This window comes from Caloenas nicobarica, chromosome 4, assembly GCF_036013445.1.
Source record: "Caloenas nicobarica isolate bCalNic1 chromosome 4, bCalNic1.hap1, whole genome shotgun sequence".
NCBI lineage: Eukaryota > Metazoa > Chordata > Aves > Columbiformes > Columbidae > Caloenas > Caloenas nicobarica.
The window spans coordinates 39389061-39415822 of NC_088248.1; the positions used below are offsets into that span (position 1 = coordinate 39389061).

Genomic DNA, 26762 nt, shown 5'->3' on the forward strand with positions numbered 1-26762 from the left:
TTTTTGGTGCATTTTCTTTGTAGGTACCATTTTATTGGGAATGCCAAAAATTACTGTGTTTGAAAACTTAGTATCACTTGAACAGTTTCAAGTATAGCTTCTGAATAAATTGTAAATTGTGATCTGATTTATTTGGGGAAAAAATGGAGATGCTTTTATTGTTTCCAGATATAAGCAACTGTATTTTCTAAGAGGATACGTTTAATGATATGGCACTATAAAATTTTTTTGGCTGTCCATTAGGAAACTTTTTTCTGTGGCTGTAAAATGGTAGAAGATCAAGCAAAATTATCACATGAAGATGAATGGAAGAAATTTCTTTGAAGAGAGAGTATGTTTCAAATTGTAAATATTCTAAATAATTTTTTAAGGAAATGAGAATGAGTAAAGCCAAAGGGATCTGTCTTGCCTGATAACATATCTCTAGGGAGGAGTGTAAGAACAGAATAGGCATATGCACATCTTCAGAATGCTTTCCTAGCCTCTAGCATTTCCACCAGAGGTGTCATCTTTAATAGCTTTTGATGTTCTTTTTTTCTTCTGTGAATTTGTGAGGCTACTTTATGAACCATTGCCTACTTCTGCAAAGTAGCAAAGAATTCCACCACTTCCCTACATGCAGTGTGAAGAATCAGCTCTTTATTCTCTGATTGTCACCTGACCTCTTTCATTATGACATGCAGGGACTATTGAAAAACAGTGGATACCCTTCACTTTCTTCATGCCCTTGTGATTCTGCTGACATAGGTTGCGTTGGCTTCTACATGACATCTTTTCCAGACTGAAGAGTCCCGATCCATTTTGTTGCCCTGTAGAAGGAAAGCTGTTTTGTAGTCCATCATCACTGTGCTCTTAATGAAGTTCTCTCTCTTAACTGATAATTCTTGTATCAGATTAATTTGGGGATTGTTATTGCATGCTGAGCTCACTCTTGTAACTTTATTTGTGAATGATAGTAGTTGGGTGAGAGCCCACTGCTTTGTAAAGTAAGTTGGGTTGGTTCTGGTGCCCCCTTACCACGTGATGCAATTCACATTTATCTGTATAGAGCCTTATCTCGTGTTATCACTTGGCCGCACAGTGCTGAGAGTTCCACCTGCAGCTACCCAGCAAACCTTGTTGATTTGTTTTTCACCCCTTCCTCTAGGTAACTTATTTAGAAGATTGAGTCTGCCAATATGGGAAGGATGTCTGTCTGACCTCTGCTAGTAACTCTTGATACTGGCCAGCCACTTTGGCGGTACCTCACAAGGCTCGACAGCTGGCTAGAGGAGAGGGATCCGAATTGGAAGTCCTGTTATCTGTTTTTATTGCTGCCAGCTGGCTGATGTTTACAGTGCATATAGCCTTGTAGCAGTTACAGTGAATGGTTACAGAATTTGGAGATTAGCAGAGGAAAAAGGGTGTAAGGAGAAGATTTGGAGGTGGTTTGGGGGGACAACTCCTTTGCTTGGAGGGAATGAGAGGTTTCTTATTACTGAAAAAATGTATATTGAACTGTTGTATGTTAATAAGGAATTATGATCTTTGAGAAATGACAAACACAAGATTTTCTTTGGACAAAGAAGAGCGTGGAACCAAGGTCTGCTCACGTCCTCCCTCACACCCCAGTCACAAAGTTATTTCTGTGGATTTAACTCTACAAGGCAAAGGAGGACTTGGCCTGAGTCTGTGAAAACCTAATGTGTTAGTGCACAAAAGCAGGTGTTGCTGACACCTCATTGCGTTTAAAAGTAAAATAAGAACCAAATAAAAGGCAAGTAGGTACGGGTTTTGAAAGCTTTATGTGGACGTGAAGATTTTGGGCTGTTTTCTACTTTTATATTTTTGCTCTTCTGTGCAAAAGAATATGAATAGTTATGTTCAAGGGGCTACAACTTTAGCCTGCCATCTGTTTCACTCCAAGCAGACATAGTACAAAGACACCATGACTAAAGAAATTCATTTTTTTAACCTTAACGTTGGCTGGATTTTGCACCAGCTCCATGGTGCAATGCACATGCTTACGCATGGGGCATGCACATTCCAACCACCTGTACTGAAAGTGAAATACTTTCATGACGATAACATGGAACTAAGGAGAGGCCAAGGAAGGGGATGAGGAAGCATCATCCAGTTAAAAATCACTACAGATGTGTGTAAAATGTTCTATATATAAAATTATATGTATATATGCTGCATGTTTTGTAATTTATAGTATTGTGACCTTAGTATTTTTTCCCCAGAGCATGAAATATAGTTATTTTGTTTTATTTGATGTAAACTTCTCAGTCTTTCGTGCATATTCAAATAGAAAATAATTCATTATCTTTGTATAGGTTATAAAGCAGCTAAATGGAGTCTGAGCAGCTGTTTCATAGAGGCTACTATCGAAACAGCTACAACAGTATAACTAGCGCAAGCAGCGATGAGGAGCTTTTAGATGGAGCAGGTGTAATTATGGACTTTCAGACCTCTGAAGATGACAATCTCTTGGATGGTGATGCATCAATTGGTAAGTTAATGTTAATTTCCACTTAAAAGTTTCTCGGTGTTGTATTTTTCTGGTTTTGTGGGGTTTTTTTGTTTTGGGGTTTTCTGTGGGGGTTTGTTTAATAAACAAAACCAACCTTTTTTCATAACTAATGAATGTTTCTCTTTAGTTAATCTGCCCTTCAGAGGGGTCCTTTGAACCTGAAAGTGGCTGGATGTTTTTCTGTGTGCTTGCCCAACAGTTACATTGTATGGGATGACTTCTCATACCAGGCAGATATTAACTTATTTCTGGCAAATGACAAGTTTGCTGTCAAGTAGCGGAAGGATGGCTATTGTGCAGCTACCTGGTCTTTGCTGCAGCAGGATTTTGGAAGTCCTACTGTCTTCGATATTTCTTTGGGGCAGAAATTAACAGTCTCTTTTAAATCATTACTGCTAGAGATAAATCTGTTTCTGCTTGATTCATAGAGGTAGAAACCTTATAAGTAGAGGTGTTAGAAGCAACAGAAAACACCATATGATTTTAACTTTTGACTAGGTGAAATGTTGCAAAGAAAGTTTGTTATTGTGAGCACTGAGAAAAGCACTGAAGTAATACAAAGAAGAAAGAACTAGAAAGCTCTTCCTCCCTCTTTTTTTTTTTTAATTTTAAAAGCAGTTAATGGAGTGAAAGTGTTAACATTCTCTTAGCAATGGTCAAAGAGGGAACAGAAGAAGGGAAAGAAAGTAATTTCTTCTTAAGATGGTTAACTTGATTAAATATATACTCTTGTCACTTCCTCTTAGTTTAAAATCAAACTCAGTCTCATGGATTTTTTTTTTTACCATCCTTTCCTCCCCCGTTAACATTTAGTTGTCTTCTGTCCCTGCAGAGTCTCTTCCTTCATGCATTTTTCCTTTGCCACACTTAGCAATTGGATGCTGGCATTTTACTAGATAGTTGTGTTATATCGTTGTAAGCATCCTTCTCATCTGTATTCCTTCTATTTAATTACATCTGTCTTGAATATGCAGTTATTTAACTTTTATACCAATACAGGTATCAAGAGCCAGGACACCTTCAATCTACATGAAGATTCCTTCTGCAAAATTACTTAGAGAACACCAACTTGATGAAGTGAAGCACTTGATAGTTAGGAAATTATTAAGTGAACAGCTGGCTTCCATGTGTAATATTTTTTTCTGAATATCTGGCACTTTTAATAAAATGAGTGCCTCGCTTGTCCAACATAATATTTGCAACCTGCACTGAAAGTCTGAAGCTACTCTGGTTATTGTTTGTATAAATCCTCACCATCACTTCAAGCTTTATAGAGAAATAAGTTTGCAGTAAAAGAAGTGGTTTACAGAGCCAGTATTCTGCATCTTACTTGTTGTGAAATTAGATCCATAAATTGAGTTTAAACAGATGAGGTGGTGGTTTTGTTTGCGCTGTCAAAGGCAATGCTAATTGCTGCACATGCCCACAGCCCCTCTCTCGTAATGCTGAAGTATTAGAATGTGCATTAGAACATAAATACTAATGTATTTTCTTTCCTGGAGTTGAATTTTTTGCTAATGGTGTGTCTGCTTGCCACAATTCTGGTCACTTGGTAAGAAGCAGCAATGATAATAACCACTATTATTTAAGTGAATAGTGATTTATGTGCCTCAATGCATGCAAAGTATTTTCTTGCACAGTAAATCATAGCAAATAGCAGTAGATCAGCATCTGGTGTAAATTTTCATTTCCAGGTGGTAAGAACATACTTCCAAAGAAGTTATAAATAAACACACATGCAGGAGGTGAACATTTGCGTTTCTTGTTCCTTAGGTCTCCAAATGTGTAAGGTGTTTTTTCTTGTGTGTTTTTAATTCAGCAAATCTCATTGACAAGACCAAACAAGCACTCTTTTGCTGGACTGCATGTGCCCTTTTTTGTAGTCCTCTGTTACTTAGCATCAACTGTTTGGTTTGTTTGTTTTGTGTTGTTGTTATTTAAAAACTGTTATCCTTACATTTTTTCTTTTTCACTGAGTCTAAGTACAGCTGAATTCACCACACAGAATCTATCCCACCTCCTGAGGAAGGGCTGGACCATTCCAGGAGCTGGAAGATCCCTTGCTTCTCCACACTGCAGGCCCTCCAGAGCATGATGTGAATGCAGAGGCCTTAGATCTAGCTCTGTACTTTAGCTGGTGAACCCTGCCAAAATTGGGAGCCTTATTTAAACATATAGTTTCTGTTGTAGGTCTGTAGGGCTGGAAGAATTTATGAGCTTGGTGTCTTAGCAACATGAACAAAATGCCAATAATGTATCTTTACTCAAAGTGATTGTGGAAATAAAGTAGTTAAAATTGAAAGCTGCGTGGCTGCAGAATGTAAGCTTGGACTACAAATGAGCACAGACATGAACTTATCCAATCTGGATAAGTTGCCACGGACAATAGAGTGTTCATCATAATTGTGCAGTTTATTTAATGAAATATAAAATTACAAAGTTTTAAAAATCAAGACCATGCAGTGAGGAGAAGATGAACGATCAAGAAATTTTTTTTTTTCTCCTTTTTTTGGCTAATGAAAATTGAACCATAAACTACACAAGTATTATGCAGATAAAAAGCTAACAATATGGAATTTCTAAAGTAATTGTAGTCTTTCCCCCTCATTCAGAGGGCAGTAAGTTAATGGAAGAAGTCTGCTCATTTCAGTAGGCTTGATAAATCCCTTGGCTGTCGAGAATAGCAATTCTATAAAGCCTGCACAGTACTGCCATTCACATTACCACTCATACTTAAGCACTTAACTGGGATGTACAAAGCCATTGAGGCTATTATTCAATGGTGAATATGCCTTCTGTTGAAAGCATGTGGAAATTGGATGATATTGGGAAAGAATACTAGTGATACATAGTACTTATGTGGGAAAATCTTTTATATTATATGGCACTAAATAAGTGTATGTTAACTGGAACCTGTCTTCAGAAAGTCTTATCAGCTAGAATGTTAGGTGTCTTTAATATATGGTTGATAGACATTTGCCTTTTTAGTGTCACCTCTGATTTGCAATTTGGGTGGTTTTGTATATTTCCACATGGAGGATTAACCATTATGTTAAAAACAATGCAGTACAATGATCTTGTTTCTCTTTAACACCATCTGAGAGCATGTATATTACCTAATCCTTCACTGTGTCATCTGAGAAGAATACAGAAACTGTGAATATGTAGTATTATATAAATATATATGTATAGTAATTATAGCATATATGTAGTATATCATATGTCTGTTATGCTCCCCAGTAGGCTGTTTTCTTTGCATAAATTTCAGACTTTTAGTGATAGCATTATGGAAAACAAGTAGGTGTCGTGAAATTGTAAATTCTTTTAGCGTAGTATGTTTTAACATGCTAAATAATTAAATTGCTATGCATGTGGAGGCTTGGATGGCTTGCACCAAAACCCTGCCTAAAAGGTATACTGCCTGTCAGCTTGGGTCAAAACTTGTTTTTGTTGCTTATCAAAACTAATCTCTTTGTAGTTCTGAAGTTAATGTTTTTCCTTGATGAACTGCTGTGTAATGAGAATTACGGTGACATTATACTGATAACAGAAGTATCTGCCTCTTTGTAGGGAGGATGTCTTAACTAACACTTGTACATGTAATGTACTTCCATGGATGCGATCTGTGGAGATCATTTTCATGATGACTTATCTGTATTTATTTTTAGACTGTATGCTCTGTTTCTTGCGAGGTCCGTTTAAACACATTATACTTACCATTGAGAAGCTATACATTCTTTAATAATGAAGTCATACAAGCTAATATATACTGGTTTAAATATTATAGGAGGAGATCTATACTGTTCAGTTTAAAAAAAGTTACACAGAATAGTTCATAGTTTTCCATCACTTTAATAGGGGAAAAAAATAATTATTTCTGAACAGAAGTGAAATCTCCTGAATTGAAATGTATTATCAGATTCATATTTTAACTGGGGAATGTGAATGAGCAGATGAAATGTCTGATCCATTCTTTTTCTGTCAACATTGGCTTGCCTTGCCTTGCCTGTCTCTGAAGTTTGAGAGAGAGATAATTCCTGGCTACTGGCTGGGTTTGAAGGGTATAACAAGTCTCTTCCAAAGTTCAAACTTTCACCTTTTATGACCCGGGGTTAGCCAGCTAGCAAGGTGAAACTGAGAGGTCTCCATAATTTTACTCAGAATTGAGGGTTGTTTATATGATGTAAGAGGGGACTGCATCAGTTTTCACTTTTTTTTTTTTTATTTAAGTGCAGGGCAAGCTCAGCAGGAGGTAGATTTGTGTAATGTTGTCAGACTGCAAATTTTTCAAGGCACTGACTGAAATCAGATGATTAAACCTTATTTGCAGGAAAAATGGTTTGCAAACAAATGATCTCACTGGTGTTTATGTCTCAAGGTACTTTGATCTGTCTGTGGGAGTCTGAGTCCTGAATGAGCTTCGTGTTCTTTTTAATAGCTATAGTGTTTCCTGCTGCAGTTGAAGGAGCTTGGTTGCTTATATTGTGACTTCAGTGTGGAGACAGTTTACAGTCTGGCATATGGTGTTAACAGAAAATTGGCAAAAGTTAACCTTAATATGACAACCTGTAAACTGGTAATTCAAAAGCTGCTGCTACAGCCGCTACTATCTCCCCACAGTGATAGCAGCACCACCGAAAAAAAGAATATGCCAGCGGGTCATGGTGTAAAACACTGCAGCTCTCCTAGACCGTCCTTACCCATGAGTTGGAGTCGTTCGCCTAAAGTGAGACTAAAATGATTAATTTTCAGCACCCTAAAGACCAACATCAAAAATATGACATAGTGATCTAATATTATGGCATATTTGAGGAAGAGAATGTAATTTTCAGCAAGTGCAGGTTCTTCTATACAATCCAGAAATTCATACCACATCAGAGGTTAATTGTTCAAGCAAGATCTAGACATAATTATGTTTTCCAACAACTCGTGAACGTCCTTTCACATGTTTGCTTGTTTGTATTTAAATATCGCAGTTCATAGAGAAAAGAAAGAATGCAAAGAAAAGAATAAAATAACTTATTTCCTGCGTGAAGAACTTCAGTTCCTGTTATATTCTTTATGCGGGGAAATTGCATTAACAGGTACTTCCTCTTGTCCATGGCTGATATAAAGAAGGCTCTTCAAAGTCATTTTGCACTGTTGGCATTGTTTGTGTTTTCCATGAATGTGGTATAAAACTGACATGACTGAACAGTCCCTATGACAGTTTGACATATCTCTTTCCTAAGTTACATACAAACTATTTTCCAAGTTAGCAATATTTGCCTTAAAGGGCTCATTGTTCTTCTTAAGGAGGGAATATATTTGCTTTCAAATGATGCCATACAAATTGAAGCATGAGATGACTTGCTGTGATCACAACAGCAAGCATGAGGCACAGCTAGTTTATTTTGAGTAGTTAAATTGTCAGTAACTGCTTATCATTCACTTTTTTCTCTTGGATTGTAGTTAGAGCTGCAGACATCTTGCCTGTGCTCCATGCTACTAATGCAGGTGAACACAAGATATCTGACAGTACAGAACAATGTTTCTTTTTTTTTTATTAGTAATGCATGAAGGTAATTTTGTCCATCTATCTGGAACACAGGTTGTTATACATTATGTTTACATGGATAACTGGGGTAATTAACAAAGCTCTTCCTTCAAGGATTTCAAACTTCTGGCAGAAAATGAAAAAATTGACTGGATGATTCTTAGGTTAAGGTGAAAAAATGTTTTCTCTTTAGTTATTGGATGTCATTATTGAATGAGTTGCAGGTGTTTGAAATTTCTTTTGCATCTTACCTGTTTATTGTGAGAGTGATTTTCCTGAACTCTGATCCATTTTTTGTTTTGTTTTTAACGTAATTATTGTCCAAAATGAAAATTCACTTGATGTTATTTTAGTTGAACAGCCTGTAACAGTGTTTACAGTATTAGTTTGTGCCTTTAGAATTGGATTGGTGTGGCGTGAGACTTCCTAAGGGATGGAAATTATGGCAGTGTGTATGTAAAGTTCTAGTAATTAATTTTTCACAGATGCCAAGGTCAGTTCTTTGAAGACTTGTTTATAGGATATGAGAATTGTGTTGGTTTTAGAACTTAACCCTCCCTACAGTCCTTGAATAATCTTGCCAGTCTTTCTTGCCAAAGTTGTATTTACAAAATTAGGTTTCATCATCTTCCAAAACACACAAGCATATGCGTTTCTAGCCTGTTACGCTGGAAGAAGATGAATCATAATACTAGTAATTCATTCTTTCCGTCTTTCAGATATTATATAATCTTGTTTTCCTTCTGCAGCTCTGCCGAAGTGCTCACAGCACACTGGCTTTGTTAACAGATGCTGCTGAGGCAGTTATTTCTGACTTGACAGCCTGGTATAGTGCTATCAGATGTGTGTCCTCCTCCCAGGCATGCTTTATGGATAGTGTAAGGAGAAGGAATGAAAGCTGAGGAAATGTGATGGCAGATATGTAGGTATGTAGAAACAAGAGTCTGAAGTGTGCAATAGTCTAATATGGCCATAAAGTCTTCAAGTACTAAATAAATAATTGTCATCACAACATTAATAATAATATTTCATTTATTCATTTAGCCTTTGATTTATTCTCTCAAGTCAGCCAAAGGAGGCAGATAGGATTTTAACCAAATTGATGTCAGGCTGCACTCTTGCTTTCTACCTTTGAGGATATTCTTGCTTACCAGCGAAGAAATACATTTTAAAGTAAAAGCTTTTCATCTACTCAGACTGAACAGAAATGTTCTTCTGGAAGAGGATGTTGTGATGTTCCTGAAATGCAATAACAGCTTTGCTGGGTGAAACCACAAATCCACCAAGCTCAGCATCCTGTCTCTGACAGGGGTCAAAAGTTAGTGCCTATGGAAGTTCATCTGAGTACTTGTAGAGCGGTTTTCAATGGCTGAAGGCCTCTCTCAGCTGAGTGGTGGTTTTTAGAGTTTTAGTCCTCATCAGTGGATTCCTTTTCCATGGTCTTTAGCACCCACACCATCCTTTGGCAAGCTCTAACAGCTTAGCTACGCTTTATGTGAAGGACCACTTTCTTTATTTTGAACCTAAATCCAGATATAAATATTGCTGAGAACAGCTATAACTGCCAGTCTTGCCTAGGCTAACACTGGCCTATGCAGTAGCATGGACTGACACATGGACTGACACATGGACTTCCTTGTCACTCACCCTTCTACAGCATAAATGTTCAAGCTCTTTTTTTTGTTGTTGTTGATATTTGCAGCTGTGAAAACTCTTCCTGCTGATACATAGGGCTTTAGGGGTTATTATGAGCTTATTGAAATGAAACTGCTGTTGGTACAAAAAGGTTTGCTATGAAACTAGGACAGGGTGACTTGAAACCAGGGTGACTTGGTTGTCTTGCCCAATACACGTACTCTGATAAGGCCTGTCATGCATTGGCCATATGCAGGTAGAAACTAATGATGGTTAGCACATGGATAGCATGGTGCTGTGGCTGTGGAAGGCTTCTCAGAGGAGAAAGGAAAGAATCATGGTTTAAAAAGCCAAGTTTTCCATCAAAAAAAACTGCATCAAAGCAGTAGTTTAATTACAGCAAATCAGTGAGTAGGTAAATTTGTTAATCACTAGTAGGAGGTATCAAACTGTTTATGTTTTGCTATACTTGCATACAACATATACTCATTAACAAAAATTTCTTCTTGTCCTTGCCCTTGTCATTTGTTGTTGTCTTGATCCTGCAAACCAATAACTATCTTAAGAGCTCTTTCATTAGAAGAGATGGTGAGAATTTTATTTCCATTGCTGCTTATTTCTTTCCCTCAGTTGTCTCTTTTCCAGGTTAAGGACTTCTGGTTTGCTCAGTTGGACCTTGCAGCTACCCCATGCTTTGAATCCTTTTTAGTGCCCCTTTCTGAACCTTTTCTGATATCTGTAACTTATGGGAGGGATCAGAACTTCACACAGCATTTGGCATGTCATGGAAATAGCATGTCATGAAGTAGCAAGTCTTATTTTGACCACTACTAAGTTTTGAGCTCATAGTTTCATGGAATTCAAATATGCCTGGCATAGAAGAGCATTATATATTAATAACATGCAAAATTGCTGTTGGCACTATGTTCACACAGTTTGTGTATGTATGGAGAAGATGTAATATCCTTGAAGACAAGAAGTAAGCTTAATATATATGGCATATCTAGGGAGGAATACATACTGGTGCTGTAATTTCATCCCCAGCACATACTTTGAAGTGTAAGTTGGAAATAGTGTCCAAAAATAACCCTAAAACCGAATAACGGCAATCTAGCAGATAAAGCCTGTTTCCTTAAATGCATTTATGTAAGAGGAAAACCAAATGATCTTGGTAGCAGAACTTGGGCTAATCCTGGAAAAGGGAGAAGTAAAGTTTAGGAAAGCTGCTAAGTAAGCCAGGATTGCTTCCTACTAAGAATGCAAAATCTTTTTGTTGATGAGTTATAATTACGGTTTTAGCATATTGGAGTGTGAGGAAAGGACACATATGCAAAGGTGAAAATGCAGTAGGACTTTTTCTTAGGAAAAGCCTACCCTGTAAAAGAACAGAAAAATGATAGAAAGTAGTTAAGAGGTACTTAAAGAATCAGAGAAAGCAACTTGTTTGCAGAAAATAGTCTGCTTTTCTTTCAAAGTCCTTCTTGCATTATTAGTACAGTAAAATTAGATATTTTTAATGTCAGTATAAAGCTGACCAATTAAAAAAAAAAAAACAACCCCACTTCTCACAGCTGATAGCTATATGTAGTTTTTTGATGTAAAGGATTTTCTTCCAGTGTTGTTTGGTTATAGATGAAGAAGTATGATGGACAGAAAGAAGGGAAAAGATAATTAAAGAGAATAGTCTTGCCTTAAGTGTTTTGGGCCAAGATGTCAAAGCAGTCTTTAGGGACCAAACACGTGGGTTTTTTCCAGTTTATTTTGGTAATGTTGCATCATGATTTCATTATTTCCCCTTTTTTCTGTCTCTCTTTTTCTTTTCCTGTCATAAGGTTTTACATGGCAGTCGGGAACCTTTACTCATATTTCACTGATTCGCAGTGAAGGTTCAGCTACCCTGGGGGGAAGCCAGTCTCAAAATTGATTACACAATGTGCTTGTAGCTATATGACCTGTTCTACGGCATTCTGTTTGCTGGCTGGGTTTGTCTTAAATTACTGTCTTCCGTGTCTGGACAGTGAATAAAAGCACCATTGGAAGTTACACAATACTGTAGAAGCATAATTGAGGAACCTGTGGTTGGCCAGTGAAGACACAAGCTTATTAGGCTAGATCCTGGAATCAAGTGATGGGTGAAATGATTGCAAGCAAAATTAAGTAACTAATTTGTGGGAAACAAATGATTTTGAAAAAAAATAACACCAAACCCTGTGATTAAGAAGCTGGGGGTTTTTTTGTATAATAAAACACAAGTAGAGGAAATCTTACTGTGTATCACTGCTAAGCACATTCCTCTGGGCTTTTTGACTCCTGTTTTGTTTAAACCCCATCTGCCTTGGACTACTCAACAGCATGTTATAAATTTTTCTTCTGCTTTTACATTTGATCTAAAATTTTTCATATTGTTGTCTATCTGGCTCAGTGAGGTTTTTGATGAGGTGGCAGTGGAAACACCTTAATGGAGTCTTCTGCATATAGCTTGATACAGAGCTGGGAGCCTTTTGCTGCCAGCGCTGTGATCAAGCACAGAGTTCCATATAATGCTGATAAATGAATGAATGAAGTTTGGGACTCTATAATTTAAGATTATTATAATATATTTTTACTGTGTATTAATTTGAAGCTATGAATAACTGAACTAACTGAAATTTATTTTTTCTTATTTTTCTTTTTTTTAATCACATCTTTGAGTTATTTCATTCTGGACTATGTCTGGGTACCAGAACTGAGAGAAGGGTGTTTGTCCTTCTTTCATTGTCTTATTTTCTTTAGTATCCTCACTGCTGGCTCTGTGTGACCCAGATGAGAAAGCTGTATGATTCTATGCAGAATGAACAAAAGTTAGACTGAAGGGGCTGCAAGATCAGTAAACCGAAGCATATTAAGTATAAGAAGTCAAGCTGGTAGAGGGATTAGACCTGGCAGCTGGAAAGAAAAGGAATGGAAGGAAGAGAAACGAGACACAGTAGGTTTTGAGACATTTTGTGTATTTTTGGGGGGCACCCTGTTGTAAATGGATGCTTTCATGCCCAACTTTCAGTTTAGGATGTGTATGAGTTAAATGGTTGGAGATGGCAGCAGTTTTGAGGAGTGCTCTGTTATGTAGCATTTTCAAGAGAAAATTACCTTCTAGCGCTGCTGAAGGAGAAGCTTTAGTTTTGAATAATAATAGGAAAGAAAATGACAGTGAAGAGTCACCAAAATGTACTGCATCAATCACACTAACTTTTGTCATTATCAGACATATTTTTGGCATCTCTTTTTACTTTAATGAAATCATTCAGCTTCCTCAGTCTTACATTTGGAGTTTTATAAAAGACACGATTTTTAATTTTCATTATCTGGTGCAGTGAAATTACATATTTTATCACTAAAATAAACCAATTATTTGAGGGAATGGAGAGATTATGTTTGGTTTATATATAACAAGATGTTTGGTTGTCTCCCTTTAGCCTAGTTTACCTTTTAATATGAAATGGTGGAGTAGTGCTTTGGAATTAAGGTCCTCCATCCAACCTCTGGTAAGCAGGCTGTCATGCCTCTGTGGTACTGCTCTTCTTTTCACTGGCCTTATTTTGTCACCACAAAACACCTTTACCTGGGTGCATCTGATTTGTCTAACCTCTCACTGGTTCTTGTATTTTCAGCTACTTTATCTTTAACGTGTTTCTTCTCTCTCCCTAAAAGGGAAAAGGTGTGGAGGGAGGATTAAAGTATCTTTCTTCATTCTCAGTATTCATTAAATGTGTGTCACCCATATACATTGTGATATATCTAGAACAATGGACTTGGAACCCTTTTCTGCAAAGATAAATGCATCTAAGGGAGGGTTAACCACAGCATGTGCCAGCTGAGAACAATGGGAGCACTCAGATGTGTGAAGTTACTTGGGATGGAGGATTTCTGGGATTGAGGCCTTAGTCTGTAATTACTGTGATGAAATCTTGAAAGGAAGCTGCTGTACTAACCTGCTGTTTACATATAAACTGTTCTGTGTGCCCATTTTAAAGGGTTCTCAGTCATTGAAAAATAAGGCTATTGTAAAACTAAGTTTAGGCCTTGCAACAAGTGTTTATAATATTGTGTACTCCCTAATGCCCCAAGTACGTACTTAGCTAGAGACACTATTTCACTAACTACAATGTTGGAATTTGTTGAACTTCACAACAGAAATAACTGACATTCAGTTCTGAATATAAAATCACCAGTCAGACACTATTTCAAACCAGGTAGAAAAAGAGTAATTTGGAAAGATGAGATTGTAGGCTTTTAGATATTAAAAAAGACTGGCTTAACTTGGTCAGGTTAGCATGCATAGTATCTTTCTCTTGCTTAAAAAACTCACACTTTTCATTGTATTATAGGAAAGGGAGTACACACAGTGGTAGTGGTTATGAACAATGAGAACACAAGCTGTTGGTAATTGAGAAGGGAAAATGACTGTTCTGCTTTTTAAGAGTAGACAAAGAAAGGACTGTATTTGGCAGCCAGTCTACAAGTGACCTTGGTAGAGCTGATGCAATTAAAATTAGGTAGACTTGAAATACTATGTAGCAAGTAAGAAGTTGTATCTGATTTATGCTGCAAACTTGGTGCTATCTATTTTCAGTCATTATCTAAAGTTTATGAGAAATGCTCTCCAACTAGTTATACCCTTTATCTTTTTGAGCTTGGACTAAATATTAGAAATGTGTAGAAATTTTTGCATGTGCCCTAGTACAGTGAACAAGTTTAGGCCAACAAATTAGCCATTTATTTGCTATGACTGATTTTTATTACCTGTTCTGAGACATTCCAGGCCTTTGGTAACCACATTAAACTCTTAAACTAGCGATGATATTCCAGACTGTGTTAAGTCCTTTATATCCTTTATTTCATATTCTATCAAATATGGAGTCTTCTATTATCAACATAAAATAAATGTACTAACAGTTAATTCTGTAATAATTCTTTCTTCAGGTTACAAAAATTGTTGTTGTATTTCTTCCTGCTGTGAATAACTTTTTATTTAGAGCCTTGCAATAAGATTACAGACTCTTTCCAGGTGCTGTTGAGGTAAAGAGTTGAGAATGCTCGGGGATTTCTGGTTTACTTTTACTTAACGGAGAAGTAATGTGAATAATTTGAAGGTCAGAGGTGCTTCAGTTTATTTTTCAACAGTCAAAAATAAATGGTGAGAATGCATAACAGCTCTGAAAGTCACACCACTTTTGGATATTCAAGATCGTAAAGATTCAGTTGCTCTTGTTGAAAAGGTGATTGTAGGAGGCCACTCTTCAGAAAGCATTTCATTGTATAGATGACAGCAAATGCAGATGTCTGTTTTAACTCGGTAGAAGACACCAGTATTTTAAAACTGACTATCTGTGGCTCAAGGGTTCCCTTTGTCTTAGAGATAAGATATCAAAATATATTTTAAAACCTTAAAGACTATATTATCTTTTTTTCCCCCTTCATTCTCATTTGTTTTTCCATCTACAGAGAGAGCAGCATTTTCTCAACATTTGTATTGGGGCCATATTTTAAAGATTTAATATTTGGACAGGTCTGTAAAGTTAATTTAATATTTCCTTGTCCTACGCTGTGCTCAAAAAGATCATTTACAGTACACAGGTTGTAACACTGACATTGGCTTATAAAAGAAATAACTTCCTTAAGAACATACTTGGAAAATTATCTAAGAAACCAATGCATTTGAAAACTAAAATAGTTGTATGTCTGTCACACTTTCAGAGGTGAAAAAGCATACATAATAAAATTAATTTTGTTCCTTATGTCCTGTGTGAATGAAACTGAAGCCGGGCCGTGGTGCTGCAGGCATGCATTGTTCTCAACTTCACTAAGCATTCAAAGTCTTGGTAATTTCACTGGGACCCCTCAGTTACATCATGTGTTTGTGTGTATACACACACGTACGAGATATAGTACAGTGTTATACTGAGGCAGTATGTCTAACTAGCATATCCATTTTCAGCTCTTGGGAGCATTTTTTACTGTTATGTAGTTTGACAAAAATGAATCTCTGCAACTTTAGTGTAGTTAATGTATGACACATTTTACTGAAGCAGAACACTTAAAATGACTGAGAATAATATATCATGGAACAATAATTTTATATTACGTGCTAGAGAGAAAAAAGTAAAAAATATGTACATCTTCATCTTTCATTACAAGTGAACTAACTATGGAAATCTCATGTCAAAAAAAAAATTCTTATCAGTAATTGCAAGATAGGACCAGTACAAGATCATACAGTAAACATAAATTAATATATGGATACAATATATAATAATATCTGTTTCAAAAGCAAGCAATTATGTAGTCAGTTCAAGATTTCCTGTCTTTAGATACCAGTTATTTGAAGTGCTTGGGCTTTGACAAAGCTGTAACAGTCACTGTTTGATGTATCACATGAATGCCTTGCATAGCATTCATGTGGGTTGTTGCTTATTTTGTGTCTGTGACTTATAAGAGACTTAGAGCATTTTATCAATGTGTAGAGTAATGCAAAGTATGGACTTGTGTTTATTACATTTGCTCCCCCCAAAACTTTTTAATATGAATATGGATATTATGTGGTTATAATACCAGAACAATTACCACCAAAAAAAATGGAGATACCAGACCATTCTAGTTAGAGATGTAATTAATTCTTGTGTAAATGTTTTGGAGTGCATATGTTCATATCGGACATTCACGTCTGTAGAATTGAAAGTTCTACAATGTGAATGGGATGGTGGCGGTGAAAGTGAGGCAAGCTCACGCTGTGGAGCAGTGCTTGGCTTCTAGCATGTGTTGTGGTTTAACCCCAGCTGGCAACTAAGTACCATGCAGCCATTCGCTCACTCCCCCTAGGTGGGATGGGGGAGAGAGTCAGAAAAGTAAAAGTGAGAAAACTTGTGGGTTGAGATCAAGGCAGTTCAATAAGTAAAGCAGAAGCTGTACATGCAAGCAAAGCGAAACAAGGGATTCATTCACTACTTCCCATGGGCAGGCAGGTGTTCAGCTGTCTCCAGGACAGCTGGGCTCTGTCACATGTTAAGGTTACCTGTGAAGACAAAGGCCATCACTCTGGATGTCCCCTCCATTCTCTTCCCCCCAAATATACACTGAGCATGACACCATACGGTGTGGAATATCCCTTTGGGCAGTTGGGATCAGCTGTCCTGGCTGTGCCCCCTCCTAGCTCCTTGTGCATCTGGCAGGGTCTGAGAAGCTGAAAAGTCCTTGACTACCATGCAACTACTTAGCAATAACTGAAACACCAGTGTATTATCAACATTCTTTTCATACTAAATCTAAACCACAGTCCTATAGCAGCTACTGGGAAGAAAATTAACTTTGTCCCAGCTGAAAACAGGACAGCAGCTTCTCTTGTTCTTCCTCAGTGGTAGTAATTTTGATGTTTGAAAAGAGTAAATAAAATTACTGGGAGACAGGCTTTCCCCCCACCAGGGGTAATACATGAACTTTGATCTTTCATGTCCCTTCCAAATAAAATGTGATGGTAGCTGTTTAAAAAGTCCATGCCGGTGTGGCTCCAGTTGGGAAATAAAATTAGTTCGAGTATCTTTCTTCAGTTTCATTCGCCGAAATGCACGTTTGCCTTTTTAACTGAGCGCGTAACCCCTTGTTGAAAAGGCTGGCAGTTTTGGCAGCAAATGAACTTCTGCCCTCGTTTGTCTGTCTGTCGCCACGACGCTGGAGCCGCAGGACGGGGCGGTGCTGGCGGAGCGGGCCGCAGCCCTGCGCGCCCGCTCGGGGGCACCTCTGCCCTAAGTTGCAAACGGGCCTTTTTCCTCTTCTTCCTGTCAGCGGCTAAATACGTGGCTTCGTTTTCCTGCGCAGATGAAACAGCCCGCAACCGCGAGCGCTGCGGTGCGTGGCGGCAGCGTCCCCCGCGGCGGGAGGCGCAGGTAGCGGGGCCGCCCCGCCGAGCCGCGCCCGCCGCCCGCCCAGCCCCCGGCAGCGGCTGCGGCCGCCCCGCGCTGACATCAGCGGCGGGCAGAGCCCGGCTCCTGCGCCGAGGCGGCAGCGGCAGCCGCGGTGCGCAGGCCGGATCCTGGTCAAACATGGCAGCGTCCCCCGCGGCCGCCCTTGTGTGAGAAATGCCGCGGCCCTTCTGAGCCGGCACACGGGCCTCGGGTTCGTCACATCCATGGATGCCCCTTCTGATCCGTATCTGCCCTACGATGGGGGGGGAGAAGACGGCATTCCGCTCAGGGAGCTGCATAAGCGAGGTATGCCGGCTTCACGTTTGAGTTACTTGTTTGCATATCTGGATGTGTGAGACTGCTGTTCGGCTTTGAAGCAGAGGGCTAAAGACTTGTTAATCATCGCATTGCTTTGTTTTGCCAGCCTCATGCCTTTTGTAGGAGGAGAATTCAGTTCTGGCTGGTTCCTGTGCTGTCAGTGACTGTTTTCTCTGTGGGCAGATTAGTCCTGCTGCACATCTCATCGGCTTGGGACTCCATCTTCGATATGTGGCAGTCTTGGCTTTCTCTCTTTTTTAAATCAATATAATAATCGCGCGTGCAAAAAGAAAAAAAACACCAAAAAATGTGTTTGTGACTGACCATGACTAAATTGGCAAGAGGCTGTTTTCATGCCTTTCACTAACTTGGATAGGAACAGTGTCTAGCTTTGAAGTTTCCCTACATGCTTTTAGTCTTGATTCTTTGTTGATGTCTTTGATATATGGAGGGAAAGCTATGCAATTGTAATATGTCAGTTAAGCCAGTATTGATGAGCTGTTAAGAAACTGGAGATTTGTGGTAGGTTATTTACACTGTTGCTTGCTAGGAAGCAGATTTAAAAAGAAGTGTGTTGTCAGTGTTGGGGGGAAAAATCCTGTTTGGAGCTTGCCTTTTGTTTCTTACTGCAAATTTAAAGCAGAATATGTTCTACAAAGATTTGGGTTTGTACGGAAAGAAGTTGTAGTGGGATTAAGTTAAAGTTACGCATTCAAGTTATGAGGATATGTTGTTTTTTCTTGGTTGGGTTTGATGGTTGCACTTTGGTGTTTAAAAATAGTAAACGTGGTAAATTCTTACTGTAGTTTTGTTTAAATTGGCTAATCTAAAATTAGGAAGTTATCAATATTTATGGCTGATGGTGATGGCATTAGAGGGGAGGTAGGCTGAGAATAAATGTATGATTTACATAAGATGATTTTTTTTCCTCTCCATGTTAATTTGTTGTTTCACCTTTCCTTGTAAACTCATTTCTATAAATAAATAAATTAGGTCACACTTTTTAATGTTCTTCTAGCATTTTTATCTGTGTTTTAGTAGTTTACATAAAAGGTTATTGGTTGTCTTTAGACACTTTAGAGTGTTTTTCAGCGTATGTTAAGAATATCAACAGGTTCTAATATGGTTTAGAGTGTTTTAAGACAAGCAAATTTTTCTCTGCCCAGATTATTATTACATAGCAGGTGCTGGATAGCTCTCTAAGTCAGATTTTAGAATCACTTCCTAGAAATCAAGGATGGTATTTTCTTAGAATATTTGTGAGGTGTGAATTGGCGATCTTATCAATGTATATAAATACCCGAAGGGAAGATGGAAAGGAGACTGAGCCAGGTGGCACTCAGTGACAGCACCAGAGGAAATGGGCACGAACTGAAATGCAGGAGGCTCCTTCTGAACATCAGGAACATCAGGGAACAGTTTTTTATTGTGAGGGTGACTGAGCACTAGAACAGGTTGCCCAGAAAGGTTGTGAAATCACCTTCCTTGGAGATAGGAGAAAGCTGTCTGGACGTGGTCCTGGGAAACTGGTTGTAGGTGGCCCTGCTTGAGCAAGCAGGCTTGGACCAGATGACCTCTGGAGGTCCTTCCCAACCTCCACCATTATGTGAGTGTAGATTTGTAGATAGTTTTAAAGTTGAAAACTGTAAAACAGACCTATTGTTACACTTTCAATCTCTCCAAATTATAGTTAGATATTGAAAAGTGATCAGCTGCACATTCCTGGAAATTACCAGATTTTAATTGATTTTACAGTACAAAAAGTAGATCTATTCACAGTGCAAAATGGTATCCGGCTTACTGGTATTAAATATACAGTTTACAAATACTGTAATGGAAACAGTGGAGGTTTGACTGGGTGTTCCCATTGGGCTGACAGTACTAGGAGCCAGAAAAAGAATTCCCAGTTGTGACGTGTCCCTTAGGGCTTGTAAATCCTGTATTCTGATACTGTATTTCAAAACCAGTGTTACTGTTGTTGCTTTGGTTTGCTATAGTGAGTTTTTGTTATTTTAAAAGAAACACAACAAACAACAACAAAAAACCCCAAACGGTGTTACCATAATCTCTTGCAAATCTTAATTTGTCAAGTGCATATGACTCAGAAGAATCTCCAGACCAGTTTGTTCTATAGATTTCATCAAAATTTGTGTGTATTTCCTGCTGATTTACAATACCACGGTAACCTGTTACTGTCATCTTGCTATCAAAAATGAGACTTAAAATGCTAACAAACAAAACCAGAAATTTAAAGTAAATTCTGGACATTTCTTTATTATCTCTGAGTCTAGAAAAGGATACTGCCAAGATTTTTTTTCATGTCCCGTAGATTTCAGAGCATTTTAATAACAAGCCAAGAGAAAATGGATGAAGATATTTTAAGAAAATAGGCTTAATTTTTAAAGCCTGCAGATTTTTTCCCTTATTCACACACCGACAGCAGTTCTGTCCTTCAGAATACCGTTCATGTCATGAAAATCTGCTTTGTAACATCAAAGCATTTGTTGCACTAATTGACTGCAGTGGCTCACCCAAAGTGGCTGTACCTCAGCAATGATGAAATCACTGTAGGGGTCTTTGAGATTTAATTACCAGCCTTCACTAACGTTCAATGAGATAAGATACAAAATATTGTAATATATTATTATTAAAAGCCTGACCTGTTGGTTTGCATTAAGAAGATTTTTTTTTTCAATGCAGATAAGCTGTGAAACATCAAATGGAAAGATTTTAAAATACGTATTTATTAGTTGTGTTTACTTTTTTATGTTGATTACTCATCATTATCTCTTTGAAAAAAAAAAAAAAAAAGACGGATATTATTGAACACTTTTTATTAGGACTTCCTTATGTTGCTCTGTCCTGAGACTTCTCTTTCTGTGCTAGTAAATGCATAGTTCCAGACCTCCTTATCCTCCCTCATACACTGAAATAAAATTGCAGGAATACAGTTCATTTCTATTCTTCTCTGGTAACTAAAAGAGTTAAAAGTAGTGCTTCTCTCCTCAGAAAGGGTCTTTAAGTCCTGGTTTAGGATTGCATATATGGTAGGAATTATTTATAGAATAAACCATATGCTGGAATATATGTTGTGTAAATAAATTATTAGTGTTGTTCACTTCTTTGCCCTGGATTTATTTTTGCATCATTTTTGCTAGCTGGACCCTTTCGAAAGTTTGAAATTATCAGTATCTTGCTTGTCTTCTAGCCATTCACAAACATGCTCACACTCTGATTCCCTTCTTGCCTTTTTTTTCCTAAATAAGCACTCATTTTACCATTCTTTAATCATTTGAAATCTGAGCAATGGCAGTACATGTATAGTGGCCAGGCTACCGGTAGCAAAACTTGAGCTTCAGCAAGCATGAGGGTTGTCAACTCCCTTTTATTTGTTACATATAATAACTACATCTTAGATTTTAGGGTTTGGAAGTCCTCAAGCAAAATTAATGAAATGGTGTTCTGCTAATAATCTGCAGTTAGTGACCACGAGATGTGAAAATTGTCTATATGACGAGCACACCAAATTTACTGATGACTTCATTTTAGTAAATTTTTTTTTGAGAGAGACAAAATAACTCACAATTTCATTTGTTGTGCACAGATTACCACTCCATGTAGGTGCAACTCCTGTTGCTTAGATTACACTATTAATAGCGACACTGGGGAAACCTCCCTCCCCAGCTTCCCTTGTTATCCTCAGCTATGGGGCAGAGGATGTTTAATCATGTCTTAGGAAGATTTTGAGTCAGATGCCTCCTGAGCCAGTTCAGATCCTCTAGTTGGTAAAAGTTGTACTTTTGTATTTTAGGCTACATTTTTGCTTATGGGCTTCTCATGTTTAAGAATTAGTAGATAAATCAAAAGCAATTAGAGACTGGAATTCTCAGTGTGACCTTTGAAGAAAATGGGTGTGAAAGTTGTGTACACATGCTCAGAGCTAGAGTTTGACCCTGAAATTTTATTGGTAGTAGAGGAAGAGTAATAAAATTAATTTTTAGACTAATTACAGGCTTATGACAGAAAATGTGCTCAAGGTGCTTATAGCTGCCTGACATTGAGTGCTTTGAGAGAAAGTATCGCTTGGAGGAACTCAACATGGTTACAGCACTGAATTTCTGCTGAACTTTAAGGTTACTAGTATAAAAAGGGGATAAGGGTTTTCAATTATGAGTTTAACATATTTGACTTTGGTGATTAATAGAAAATACCATTAGATATAACTGCAGTTCTTTGAAGGTAGTTACAGGTTATCTGTCTGCATCTGCTGTAAATCTGATAAGGTTCTCTATTAGGTTCGTATGTCTCAATTTTTGTAAGTCATCTTGAGATGTACTATTATCTGAGATATTAGAAAGCTAATGAACAAACTGAGTTTATGCCCTCCTTGGGTCTGAATATGGCCTGACTGGGATAATCATATTAGCAGAATTATTATTTCTGTTGCATGCTGCCTTTACCTTCCAGAATAGCAAGTAAGTAGCTCTTACGTACATGCAGCAGCAGCACTTAAAAATCTGATTACCTAAATTTCTGTTGTTCTGACTCTTGTCGCCTTGGCCATTGCTAGATGATAATTTCCCTTTTGTAGTGTTTACTTTATCTAACTTCATATATCTTTATACCTTTTTTTTTTTTTTTTTGCTCATCTCCTTCCTGCACTGTTGATGTTATATTTAAGTTGCAGTTCAGAAGAGGCAACTGAAGAGACAGGCTGAAAATTCATAATTAGACACAAAGGGGAACATACTACTTGATTACAAAGACTTTAAAATCATCAACAGTAGCACATGATAGCACTCTGGCATGGCGTGCTGTGCTTCTGATTCTGAAATTTAGAAATTACTTCTAGCCAGGAAAAGACAATAGAGTGTAATGACTCTTCTTGAGTGGTTACAGACAAATTTAAATAAATTGACAATTGTTTTGTTTCCTTTTTTTTTTTTTTTAACAGAAAGCCTCATATTTTGAGGTCTGAATATGGAGACAGAAACTGAGGCTCTAACACATATCCGTGTATACAAATCTTCTCCGTTACAAGTGTAAACGATCCTTATGGTGCGTGTTGCATTCAGGGTGCTTCCTGCCTCTGTTCCCCTTGCCACCTAATACCCAAGGACACATGGGTGAAGCAAAGCCTTGGATTAGTATCTGGCCTCTGGAAAGCTACAGCTCCTGCTGATTTTAGCACTCAGCAGGTCCGAGTGCTCATGTCAGGGAGAGCTTATTCCAGCCTTTGGTGTAAACTGATTAGCTTCATTTTACTTACAGATGTGTATTTATTTTTTCCTGTCCTTTCACACTGCTCAGAGTAGCACAGATGAAATACTTTGCATTGCCGCCAGCCAGAGGGACAGCTGCTGTGGGGAATACCATGTAGTTGTGCACCGTCTAGAAAATGGGATGTGTGAGCAGCAGCAAACTAGTGTATTCTTGCTGAAAAGTTAGCAGTTACGTAGCTTGTAGAGAAATACCTTCAAGAAATTGGCTCCTGTTATTGCTCTGCCATTGACTCCAATATTGGCATTGCTTATCTGTTGTTGTGTTCACAACTCTGAAATGTTTCTAAACATAGCCACCTTTGGGAATTTTGGAATGGGTATTACTGTGAAACAGATATTACTGTATGGTGTCTGGATATTAATATTTATGTAAAAGTTTTAAATTGTTTCCAACAGAAAGACATAATTAAAATCTAACAAGACCCCAAGGGTGCATTTATATATTTCAATGTAAGTAGCCTGACAGCTTGTTGCTGTGGAAGGGGGTGAATTTGCTTATTGTGCCCAATCTCTGCTCTCAGTTTCTTGCTCTTTCACTGGCTCTGTTTCTTGTTTGACAGCACAGAAGCTTGATTCCAGTTCCGTATAAGAGCAGAATTTTTTGTTGTTGTTTGTTTTGTCTGCTTAGTTGGATTAGCATGTTAAATTGGTTTACTGTGCAGTTGGATCCAAGGGTGACAGAGCTGGTCCAAGGGTGAGAGTGGGAGTGTGTGACCAAGAATGGGAAGAAGAAATAGAGGGAGCAAGATCTCCTGTTTGGGTGGCAGCAGTCTGTCAGGTCAGCTCAGCCCTTTGTGTGATTATGTCCCGAGAGATGTCTCATTTCATAAAATGGAGTAAGCTGATATATGCTGGGTTTAAGAGCCATGTATGTTGTGTTGTGCATTCACAAGGTGCGTGTCATATGCTGTACAGCATACAGAAGGGGTCTTAAATTTTATCATAAAATTATGGTCCATTGTTAACTCTGCTAGCTGCTCTCTTGAGCCTGTTCACGTCTCAGTTCTGTACCTTATGCTCTGCAGGGGCCGTAGCATTGTGGATTTGTTCTTTTGGTCATATTGGGTAATTGTTAAGATGATCACATGGTGGAGAACCACATAAGAAGCTATCATGCACCATTTGATTACCCAGGTTGCAGCATTTGTCTTAAAAATAATGAGAAGCATCAAGATTTATGAGAAAAGAAGGACCACTGTACACAAGGAAAGAGTCGGGAAGGATTGTTGAACAGTTATGCAGGAATCAGGAGCATCAAGTATGTTGCAAAACTCCTTTCTTGTGTGAAACTGTATTTAGGTAACTGTGAAGCACCTGCTCCCTCATTTCTTTAACTCAAGATGTTCTAAGTTTACTTTCACTGGGAGTTTTAAATGGTAGAGTGTGGAAACTGTAACCCACTGCCTCCCCAGAAGAGAGAACACCAAGAAGTGAGAACCCAGGTCCAGTGGCTCTTTGTTTTTTCATACCAGGGCCTGGGTAGCAGGACCCTGGAGATCTTTATGATGTACTGGGTTCTATCACTGGGGATTTGTTCTGTGAAGTGAAAAATGCAGCAGCCTATCAACTCACGTTTTGATTAGTTAGTGTTTTAAATGTTTCATCTTGATAATTTTTGAACGGTACCATAGTGAATAGTCAGTAGCGGTCTACTCATGTTTTATATGTATTAGTTAGTCCTTAGTGATGTGATATTTTTAAATGAATTAAGTAAAAACTTAGCAGGTATTTTTCTTTAAAAAAAACCCCATGACTTTCATCAGCTGTGTGTTTCTCAGAGTTGCTTTTATATCTGAAAGAAATCTACTGAGTTGCAAAAGGACAAGGGAATATGGGATCACTACTAGAGAAGGTGAGACAGTCTTTGAAAATGCTGTGCATGGCACCTGAAAAATGCTGCATGTAATCTACATAAATCAGCTTTTTGTCATGTTTATCATAGTTCCAACATCAATCAAGATTGATTGTATGAAGGCACATATATAGAATATGATAGAAGAGATATTCCTTGCCTCGAGGAGGACATAAGGCAAGGAGGAACCTGTAATGTATAAACCCACTTGTGTATGTATAGCAAAATATTAGTTCTGTAACTTCTTTGTTCCTGCTTTACATCAGGGGGGACTACATAAGCAAAGCAGGAGATTGGATCGGTGTTGGGAGCTGACAGCTATTCAGTATAAGTTCATGTTCAGAGGGAGTTGGAAGAGCAGTATGGTAAGGGCTGATTTCTCTGACAGGCAGAGTATCTTCTCAAGCGATTTTGGATTGCATTTTTTTATTCTTATTGAAACAAGCAAAAAAAACCACACAAAACCAACCAACCAAAAAAAACCCAGCAAACCCCCAACTTCTTCAGAGATAAGAGCTTTTTTATGGTCTTGGAATCTACTTCTCTTATTCCAGTTTTGTCCATGTAGCTTTTTTGTTTGTTTTTGCTTTACCTCGTTCTGGTCAGGTGTCCCAAAGTACCAGTGTTCTACTGTTAACCTTAATGCTTATTACATTGTGGGTTTTTGTTGTGTTTTTTTTTTTTTCTTTCTATTCTTTATTAGTTTTTCATTGGTTGGTGTTTTGGTTCGGTTTGGGTTTTTTTTTGAAGAAACTTCACTTGAAGCAGTTCTTCAGCAATACCAGAGCTGATTGCTGAGAAGGGGTTGTGCTGAAGGCTTGGAATTACATGCATGGAAAGATAATAAGTCAGCTGCCTTCCTACAAGGTAGTTCAAGCAAGACCTACAGTGGCTGAATCATCTAAAAAAGTCAGTCTCCTGTCTCTGAAGAAACATGTTACTTTTTATTGTCTAGAAGCTTACTGTTTGCAAGCTTGCACTCTCTGCAGCATCTCGTTGGTTACATGTTGAGGAACAGGATTGTTACAGATGCTGTTGGAGAAGAGTGTGCTAATAAAGGGATGCCACCTACCTTAGTTTTGCTAAGTATGGAAGGATTGTGTTAAATTTGCTTTGTAACGATTCCTGTGAGTTGCATTGAGCCTCTAGAGAGGATGAATGTATTACAGTTTGCCTCCCCATAGTGACATGGGTTAATTTGGAATAACAGTAATAATAAAAGTTCTGCCTGCCACTTTTACTATCTGCTTTCCAGTCTAATAAAGCCTTAAGCAAACTCATATGCAACAAAGAGAAGGCTTTGTTTTCTTTACAGCTGCAGAATGGCTTAGGTGTATACATACAGAAATTTGAGGTGTTCTCTTTCCATAGCTAGAGGCTGTGCCTATATACCTTGTGTGGTAAATGCTGCTCGTGGTCTTTAACACTAAGGCTGCTTGTATTTTGATGAAAAGTGCTTGCATTGAGTTGTAGCCTGAGAAAGTCTTGAAACTTGAGGACTGGGGAGCTGGAGGAAGATGGAAGGGGAAATACTCTCTGAACATTGTGAATGTCCAGAAGGATACATTTGCTAAATGCTACGATTTATCAGGGTAATGGTGCTTTCCTGCTTGGAGGTTAGAATGTTGTGATGAAAAATACATATTACGGTAAGGATTTTAACAAAGTCTATTGAGTTGAAAATACATTC

General features: G+C 38.0%; 1 protein-coding gene across 7 annotated transcripts in view; it reads left to right on the top strand.

Moving 5' to 3' along the window:
* The window catches only part of CLCN3 (chloride voltage-gated channel 3), a 71617-nt gene that overhangs the window by 13375 nt on the left and 31480 nt on the right, over window positions 1–26762 (top strand). For 4 of the 7 annotated variants that reach the window (XR_010606095.1, XM_065633346.1, XM_065633349.1 and 1 more), the window contains exon 2: window positions 2319–2494. The exons of 1 other annotated variant lie outside the window; for it this stretch is intronic. Coding sequence is in view for 5 of the 6 variants with exons in the window: in XM_065633346.1 (XP_065489418.1) it covers window positions 2335–2494 (160 nt within the window). In the remaining variant the exon portion in view is untranslated. Of the gene's footprint in view, window positions 1–2318; window positions 2495–17713; window positions 17927–26762 lie in introns of those variants that run through there. 2 more of the 7 variants (XM_065633347.1, XM_065633350.1) reach the window with 1 other exon arrangement.